Source organism: Patella vulgata, chromosome 3, assembly GCF_932274485.2.
Source record: "Patella vulgata chromosome 3, xgPatVulg1.2, whole genome shotgun sequence".
NCBI lineage: Eukaryota > Metazoa > Mollusca > Gastropoda > Patellidae > Patella > Patella vulgata.
Genome location: NC_065881.2, coordinates 63,378,895 through 63,388,294, shown reverse-complemented (window position 1 = coordinate 63,388,294; position 9,400 = coordinate 63,378,895). Strand labels below are relative to the sequence as shown.

The 9,400-nt window shown below is 35.8% G+C and overlaps 1 protein-coding gene across 1 annotated transcript; it reads left to right on the top strand.

Annotated features, from left to right (window-relative positions):
- Positions 1 to 1,187: 1,187 nt before the first annotated feature.
- Positions 1,188 to 9,041, top strand: LOC126816675 (BTB/POZ domain-containing protein kctd15). The gene is made up of 2 exons (XM_050543400.1): positions 1,188 to 1,361; positions 7,701 to 9,041. Exons 1-2 carry the CDS (start codon positions 1,195 to 1,197, stop codon positions 8,323 to 8,325), a joined length of 792 nt encoding a protein of 263 aa, XP_050399357.1. The 5' UTR covers positions 1,188 to 1,194; the 3' UTR covers positions 8,326 to 9,041.
- Positions 9,042 to 9,400: the final 359 nt, after the last annotated feature.

Below are 9,400 nucleotides of genomic sequence, written 5' to 3'. Positions count from 1 at the left end.
GGCCGACACAGTCAGCTCAGTTTTACTAGGTTTCTTGTAGCAGCTGGGTTAATGTTCGAACAAAAAATAAAATTTTCTATATTATATGGAATATATCAGTATATTTAATAAGGTATGTTTATTTTAGTATATTTATCACTCTATCGTCAAGTTACAAACTAACCATTCGGTTCATAATTCAAAGTCTGCCCACACATACGTCTAACTGTTAAATCTCTTAGGTATAGATCTAATATACGTAATTGAAAACTAAATTATATATTATAGGAACATACTTAGCAATCAAAGGGTTTTGATTTATTATCAATAAACCATATTTTTTTTTACTTACCTTTAGTTCTCGAGTTTTGAACCCACCTCATCCATCTACTCTAGCCTTTTTCGGGGGGAAAGGGGGACGGGTGTGGGGGGCAGGGGGTAGGATGGGTTTATATTATATAGAATAAACGTAAAATGTACTCTGAATTACTATTAGCTGAGAATTTTATCAAATCTTTCTTATGATGTACACAGTTCGGTGCGAACAGTCTTGGTAAATAATTTTTTACAACACAGATATAGGTATGTGGGTGACGTACCGCAACGTTGTTATTCCATCTCTTTTGCTACCCACCTCCCTAGGTATTTCGCCACCTGTCAATATACATGTAATTCATTCATAGTAGTAAATCTAGGCAAAGATTAAAATTGGTTGATAAAAAGCACCATGTGAAGGGAACACCACTGCCATGGTCAAATAATTTATAACAAAAGTTATGCTCAAGTGTAACCATCGAAGGTGGTTAGATTAAAATGTCCTACATGTATAAGCATTGTGAGAAAATGTTAGATCCCACTCATTGATTTACTATCCACAACACCCCTTTCCTTCGGTTACCCCCTATCCCCCACCCCCACCCCTCTGGACACACAGACGCACTCTCGTCAACTTTCTATCAGATTTCGATTCTTTGGTATTCCTGGTTCAAAGGTCAAACTATGAAGAAAGAAAATAACATAATCACACTTTTAACAGAGCTAGGGCGTTTATGAACTAACATATCGAAATGAAATGAAATGGGGTTTAACGCCTCGCGCTATAATGTCGAAATAATGTCAGATGAATATACAGTTGTGCCAAACAAGGCCCATTAAATGATATTTTTATTTATTTTCGTTTTAGATATTTATCGCTGAAAATTCTATATGACCAACATGTCATCGCCCGTGACGTCACGGCCATCATCGGCGACAACTCCAAATGGCCATTTTAACAAGATATCAGGAGTACCATGTCCAGCCACGCCCACTCGTTATACAGCTCCAGTACATATTGATGTAGGAGGAGTCATATATACGTCATCACTTGAAACACTTACACGGTATGTATTATACAAAACCACATCATCCCTAAAATCGATTTATCATTATCGATTTCTAAATCACAGAATGCTGTCAGTTAAAGAGACATTTTTCGCTGCAAGCATTTGTCGCCAAATGAAACATTTTAATATGAACAATCAGTAGCTTCCTCAATAATTCTAAAAACAAATTAGAAGCAACACCAAGGATGTTTTAGTCTATACAATAGTCGAATAACCATACAGGTTATATCTCTATCTTTATAAGTAAATCGACATGTAACCTGAATAGCCCCATAGATAATGATGTGATCAATAAATGCATAGAGACTTCGTTTTCTTTCAATAGCTGGTAGACACCTAACCATAAAGCAGTATAAACAATAAACGACATTTCATCGAACTATTCTGTCAGGGTAGAGTGTCTAGTGATTTGCCCTAGTGTCGGCCTAAATCTTAATGGGACCCCATACCTACCAACTGGGCATCCCTTCCGCGTGTAATCACCCCCTCCCCCCCCCCTCCAATCTCGACTAGCCTAAATCATGGCGAAATGTATCATCGGCAGGGCCGGATTAAAAAGGAATGGGGTGATTGGACTGCAGCCACCCCCCCCCCCCTCAAATTAGTTCAAGAAATTTTGGTACCATCTATAAATGTCATTTATTATGTTGTATATGTTTGTGTCAGATAAATCTATTTAGTTGGGGGGTAACTAACAATGACCAGGATATGTGCCCTTTTCAATGTTGATGCCAGATACCTAGAGGCCTTTTCAGCCAGGGGCCATATACAAGATTAATCTAGGCCTGATCATTGGAGTGGGTTTTAAATACTCGTTTTACTCTTAAATATGAGAGTTAAAAATATCGATCTGGCCAAAATGATTGTCATATTGTTATCTGTATCTGATTGTTTCAATTTTTTAAAGGAGACATTTTATTGTCAGTGAGTGGGTGTAGATAAGTGGATGTAGGAAATACTGGGTAAAAGCTTGTATTCAAGCTTATTGTGATAAATATTTCAACCGGTAGTATTTTATAGTTTTTATTACGGCTCATTTGACTAAAAGCTCAAAAATACTGCTGGTAGAAATATTTGTCTGTATATCACTAAGGATGAAAGCTGATATACCCCATACCCGTTTAGTCGCCCTAAGTTCAAGATCTATTCTGGAAAAGAAAATGTCGGGTTTATGTGGAGCGTTTTTCTTGATTATACAATGTACTTAAAGTTACAGAGAAAATGAAAATCCACACTAATCGCGAATTTCTTATTTAGCGGGGTATAACTTTCAGTTCAAATATTTACATGTCTATATATTCCAAAGTGTCAAGCAGTTGCTGCAGAAAGTAGGACGTTAAAGCGCACCCCATTGCATTACAAGGGGAAAGGTATATCGTTACATGTTTGCTTTTGATTTACATTCGTAAACCCACCTTTCTGTACCCAGTCCTATGCAATCTGGGGTATGGTATCTGGTACTTACCCCTTGAAACCCATTTATCCCAATACGAACCCATATGAGTTCAAAACTTTTAATGGTGATAATTAAATGTATTAAGGCGTTGTGTGTTATAACGTTAAAGGGCGTTTATTTAGGTATGGGACGATCGTTCTTGCTAAATAGTTAAGAACAAGATAATGAAAAATGTATATTGAAAATTTCAATCAAATTATTTTATTCTGAGCGAACAAATAGTCGGAATTGTGTCCGCCGATTGCCAGTTCATATTCACGATTGCCAAGTACCATTGCTACGATTGTAAAACAATTCTCGATTTTCAGTTCTTCAAGATATAGCAGGCATTGTTTAATCCACTCGATATCAAAGTGAATTGACATGTGAGTAAATGTCTAAATAATAACCAGTATATCATTTAAATCCAGAAAAAGCACATGCAATTAGCCTATTTAGATTTTGCATGATGCATCTTTAAAATCTTAAATTCCCTATTTTCCCACAAATATAACACTGTGGTTATAGCAGTCTGGCTCTACCTGTAACACCACTATATTTGAGTTAATGTATATATAGCTTGAAACATGTGAGCCCTTTATAAGAAAACAAGAATTATTGTTGTAGTTGAGTACAGTATATTACTGTGTGTCTGTGTGTTTTACCTCAAGCTACGTATATGTAGCCTAACATCCCAGCTACTAGCTACCAATTAGGGGATGGTAATGAACCATTAAAATCAATCTTACTTCCCCTTCAAGCGTTTGTTTAATTATATTGCAAAACAAATCTATTTCAGTTATTTGGAAGCATACCGGTTTTAGCAGGAATAAATTGAACTTTTTTAATCTTTAAGGGATCAAAATCGCTTTGATTTAGATCGAAATAATGTGTTAAAGTGGGTTAATCTTTTGAGTTGGACAGCCCCTAAACTTGCTTTCCATACCGCAAACGGAAGATGATCATGCTTTCTTAATTTACGGTCGTAAAACTGTCGACTATTGAAAATAAAATCGGTCATGGTTCAAAATTGGCTGAATCTACACATATAAACTTGTAGAAAGATACACATGTCGAAAAACAAAATAAATCATTAAATTCAAATTAATCTACAAGATAGAGACAGAATAATACACAGTAATCTAATGTCAAATACTGAATAAATTTTTCTTGACTCACGTTCAATATTTGAATATATTGCGGAAAATTTGAAAAGTGTTCAAATAAGCATCAGGTGAGCGTCCATATTGTTTGTTGCTTAACTTAACATTTACATGATTGTATTTACCGATCGTATTAGGCCGTAATCTTCATCTAATGTGTGTGTTCGTTAAAAGTTTGGTGGTGGTAATTGTGGAAGCGGGTACTGGGATGTATCAATTTCCTGCGTATTTATTGTCCTTGTAATTGAAATCTGTAGGTTTTAATTCAAAATTGTTTGGATTGTTCGACTAAACTTGAATACTATCGACATTCAGAACCTGGCAGAATTATTGTTAATGAAAGCTCCCTTTGAAACTTGAGTGAATATGTCATGTCTTATGTTCATGGACCTATTGCCCTTGACTCCAATTCAACTTTGTGTTTCCGCGCAAAATTCGTGAGAAATCATTTTTAAGACTTAAAATCATGAAAATAGTGGCAACAGCGCGGACGACGTAGTTGCTGCTGATTCGTTGTCTGGCAACCTATCTGTGTATCCATACTGGTAACTTTTTGACTCTTGGTTGGTATTCTCCCGTCACTACAAGAAAAACAATGATGCTCCACATTAGAAGTAACAATATAATTGAACAACCTATAAATAGCGACTGTATATTAACCACTTTTATAACTCGTAGCATTTACATATAATTACTGTGTAGAAATAACAAGTGGCCATAGTATTGTGCCCGGTGGTTGACGGCACTTGAGCTCTTCTTTTAGATGAGCCGATTCCTTATTACACCAGTAGGCATGAGAAGCCAAGTACCTCTTCAGTTTATACGCTACAACGACACCAGCTTGTTAGCAGCGATACGAACAAATTACAACCGATATGCTCATGCCTTTGAGATACGTTGAAGAAAAAAAATGTCGAGCCAATTAGTTTTTAACACATCAACATATTACCAATCGTGAATAGTGTTTTAACACGTGATAGCTTGTATATATTAGGCTACAATGTGCATGTGGACTCAAAACTACTGCCGTGTAAAGATTCGCCCAAAGAGCAACATGGGGGTGAGAGGGCACCTAAAGGAGAACAAAACATTTAAATTGAACTAGGGCTTCTACTTTCCAAATAAACAGCATAGATTATTTTTTTTATGAAAATCGCTCGGGACAGTATTTACTAATTACATAGTCATTTTAAAATCCAAAGTGAAAAGTGGGGAAACAAATCACGAATCTAATAAAGGTGTTACTTCCGGGGTCAAATCATCGATTATGATGTGAATTACATCATTGCTGCCATAACCATCGTCATTTATATTTTCCGATTACGACGGTGTGGTAAACCACGAGATAACAACTTCCAGTTTACGTTTGCACCCCACTGTAGATAAAGATATAAAAGAAGCAATTAATTAAATGCTCTAAATTTACTAACAGTGTTGATATATCCATTCGTTCACTACAGTGGAAATCTTTTAATTTCTTAAGATGATGATGATGATGATGATGTTAACAACGCATCGTCTATATGATTGCCTGCCAATACATTTTGGCACCATCGATGATGCGTTGCGTATGGGAAAAGTCTGTACATGATGCACTTTCGTTTTGAATTATGAAAAGCAAAAAGAAGAACAAGTCATATTATATTGAAAATAAGCCATCTTTTTTTCTTATTTCAGTCCATTAGCTAGAAACCTTGTATGGAAATACATTTTAAATGGTTGTTCGACAAATAAAGAACTTTCCATAGAGAGACTATAGTCTGTACAAAATGCCTGAAGCCTTTTATCAATAATTACAATGTTCTTTTTCAAAGGCCCATAGTGTTCACGCCCGATAGAGCCACATTCGTTCTTGAAATGAAGAAATAAGAGAAAATGTTTCACCCGCGGGCTATCTTTACTTCAGCTTCAAATCCCCTTGCCCGTAATAGTTTATACAGACTTTCTACTTTTAAAGCTGGTTCAACTATCTTCAGTATGATTCTTCACTTTATTCAATTTATTATGGCGACTTTTTGTCTTTTCTATTTTAACTGTTTTTGTATTTACCTTCAAACATGGATAGCTTTCGGCATGTGCCAGTCGCTTTCAAAATATTATACTCAAATCTTTTCGTCTATTATTGTTATTTTAAGCGAGTAATTTTTGTAAATGCGTTCATCGTTATATCGGCATTAATACACAATAGTTTAAGATTTACTCCGTTGCTAGGGACAAGGTAACAAACGCCCCGCGGCAAAATTCGAAACAAACTTTACATAATGTCAAACCGCGTAAATTTACTTAATAATTTACTCCTCTGAAGGCGTGTTTGCTAATCCTAATCCCGTGTCTTCGCTATATATAGGAATGAAGCTTATAATTTATAAGGTCTATTGAAGTAGTTATAATATTCGTGTTAGATTTTTGATTTTTTTTTTCTGCTTATCACAGCTAAAATTACCCACACATTGTTATGTTGTCAAGAAACAAGTTTTTCAACGTTTGATCCACGGCCTCGGGGACTAAGCCTGGCAATCGGGATAATTAAATAAGAATGGCGTTTCACAATGAATATCTCGCTGCTAAAAAACGACAAACCATTGTAATGAAGCTGGTTGATGCCCCGGAGCTAAATCTACCCTTGTCGCTTGATGAAGGTCCGTCAATAGTCAAGCTTTCACGAGATTTTTCTAGCATAGGAGTAAATTGAGTGGTGATAATGAGAGACGGTAAATGTAATGCTATCCTCTAGCCGAACAAATGTGCCGTAGGATACAATTTTAAAAGAAGCTAGGTAGATGTCCCGAGGCAGGTAATCGGCTTTCAAATATACACGACAAACAAGTCGACCGCGTGGGGTGCTTGTTTTATATGCCATGTCTCTCATAGTTGATAGATCGCAAAATGTCGACATCACTAGTCAATTTTATATATACAAGTAACGTTTATCGCCCCCAGCCCCTCACTTCTTCCTCTCTATGTCTTTTATAGAGAAAAATAAAGCAGCTGCAATTGTAAAGACACGCTAATCAACATATAGGCACTGAATACATAGAAATTATCGATAAAACTCCCTGAACTGACTACGGAAACCAATTGTGCAATTCTAAATTTAAGTATTATGTATTATAGGACGACAAAAAGGTTCGTTTTTGTTAGTCAATTTAGCAAATAAATACATTGACAAGTAGTTGACATGGATTTAAAATAAAAGGTTAATTTAAATTTGAGTGGTTTTTTTTATGCGCAATCCATACTCCGAATAAAGAATTTCTCAAGAAAATTGTTTAGTCATTAGGGTGGAAGTGAAAATCAAGATCCAATCGTGTCAACATTCTTTGAATCATAATAGAACTTCTGGGAAACTGTTTCTATTTATAATTATCTAAAAGATGATTACTTTTATTCTGCCAGTAGCATCCCGGCATATTGTTTAAAACGTTGTTACATTTGGAAAACAGTTTATTTCTTTTGGGACTTAAAAAGTATTAAACGTACACATATTCATTTACTGAAATTTTAAAAGAATTCTCAAAGTCACATAAGTGAAAGAACATTGTTCAGATAACGCAGCAACCACAAGTTTTTGCGATTATATATTGGTTGGAAGTGAAACCCAACCACTGGGATGTCTTCTGGCATCTTGAACAGGATGAAGTGTAAATTAGAAATATTAAACCTTTATAAGCTAACTCGTATAGCTGGAGGCGTTTTAGATTTCATTGTATGATGTAGTTCTTTGTTTATGTCTTTCAGATACCCCGAATCCAGGCTGGCTCGCATGTTCAATGGGAGTATTCCAATAGTTCTGGATAGCCTCAAGCAGCATTACTTTATAGATCGTGATGGCAAGATGTTTCGCTATATTTTAAACTACCTGCGATCACAGCGACTTCTTTTGCCTTCTAACTTCGAAGAATTTGACCAGCTGTTGGAAGAATCAAGATTCTACGATATCGGTGGAATGGCCAAAGAGGTTGAAATGCTCAGAGCCGCGAAAATAGGCATGGCAGGCATAAAACTGCCAAGTCAGATCAAAACAGAACCCAATACCTCGCCAGAATTCTGTGATTGCATAGCAGTCAGCATCAGTCCCGATCTAGGAGAAAGAATCTCTTTAAGTGCGGAGCGAGCTTTAATTGAAGAGGTGTTCCCGGAATTGTCGGCTGCGTTGGTGGACACGCGTAATTCTGGATGGAACATGGACAATCGTTACATAATCAGATTTCCATTAAATGGTTTCTGTAAATTGAACTCAATACAGGTTATTCTGCGTTTACTAAACCACAGCTTTAAGATCATTGCTTCAACAGGCGGTGGGGTCGAAGGGCAACAGTTTAGTGAATATCTTTTCTGCAGAAATTGTAAATCATTGTGTTAGACGTTTCTTTTTAAATGTCTTTTCTTCTTTCATAATATACTCATGTCCTGTGATATTTTTTTTATTATTTTCTGTTGGGAAAATACAGCACAAATTTAGGAACCTCAGTTAATTTACATTAAAATATATTACCAATGGTCTTAAAGAGTATTAGTCTCAGAGTCATATACACAAAGACAAACTAGTGTAACAGTAAGGGTGAACTTTTAATGGGACAGTCTTCAAAATATACATGTATTGGTTTAACGCAACCAATCGGCGGTCAAATTCTTTTTATATAAACCTACACAATGATCCAAAGCCCAAAGGTGAAAATAATCGATCTGTGTAATAGACAGAGGTAAAAGTTATGGAGAGTGCCATAGACCAGAAGACGTCTCTGAAGCAATTTATCTCAAACGATAAACTTTGGGGATTATTTCATTTAAATAGAGTTCGGTATATCAAAAAAAAACTTCTCTGAAAGTCACCCTTGGTGGCATTTGGACGTAAGTTTTCGGGGGAATGCGTCGTGTGGGACCCAATGGTTTCCATCTAATGTGTTCTAAGTAAATCTGAACATACTCTTTACATTGATGTGCACCACAATCCAGATCTAGCGCTAATTTCCTAATTTTTACTCTAAACTATTAATGTGTATTATATAATATTCAATGATTATTGTTTTGTGAAATCTTGTTATATTTTGTAATGTTTATGTTTGTTTTACTACTGGACGATCGATCGAAATCCATCAGCTTTGTAAATAAAGTCATTGATAAACTGAGTTGTTGGACTGGACATCTCACGTGAAATGGGGAACAATATTTACTGACGCCCAAAAGGAAACGACCAAGTAGATCTTAATAGTATCTTAGACGAAGATATGCCCTATTCAAGGATGATGACGGATGTTTAAATCTTTAGTGCGTGTAAGAAATGCTTATAATGGCAGTTTCAAATAGTCAGAGATGAGTAAATTTGACTCCCGCATACATTATTTTTTTTCCATAAGAAGTTTCACTATTGGTCCACTAGAACATAACATTATCTTAATAACGCGAAATCCCCTTTTATCTCGGATAAGAACGACAAA

What these genes read in the sequence shown, in the direction of transcription:
- LOC126816675 (XM_050543400.1), top strand. Translation starts at nt 1,195, where the DNA reads ATGTCATCGCCCGTGACGTCACGGCCATCATCGGCGACAACTCCAAAT. An exon ending in TCACTTGAAACACTTACACG is followed by an intron (nt 1,362 to 7,700) that starts GTATGTATTATA and finishes TATGTCTTTCAG; the next exon opens with ATACCCCGAATCCAGGCTGG.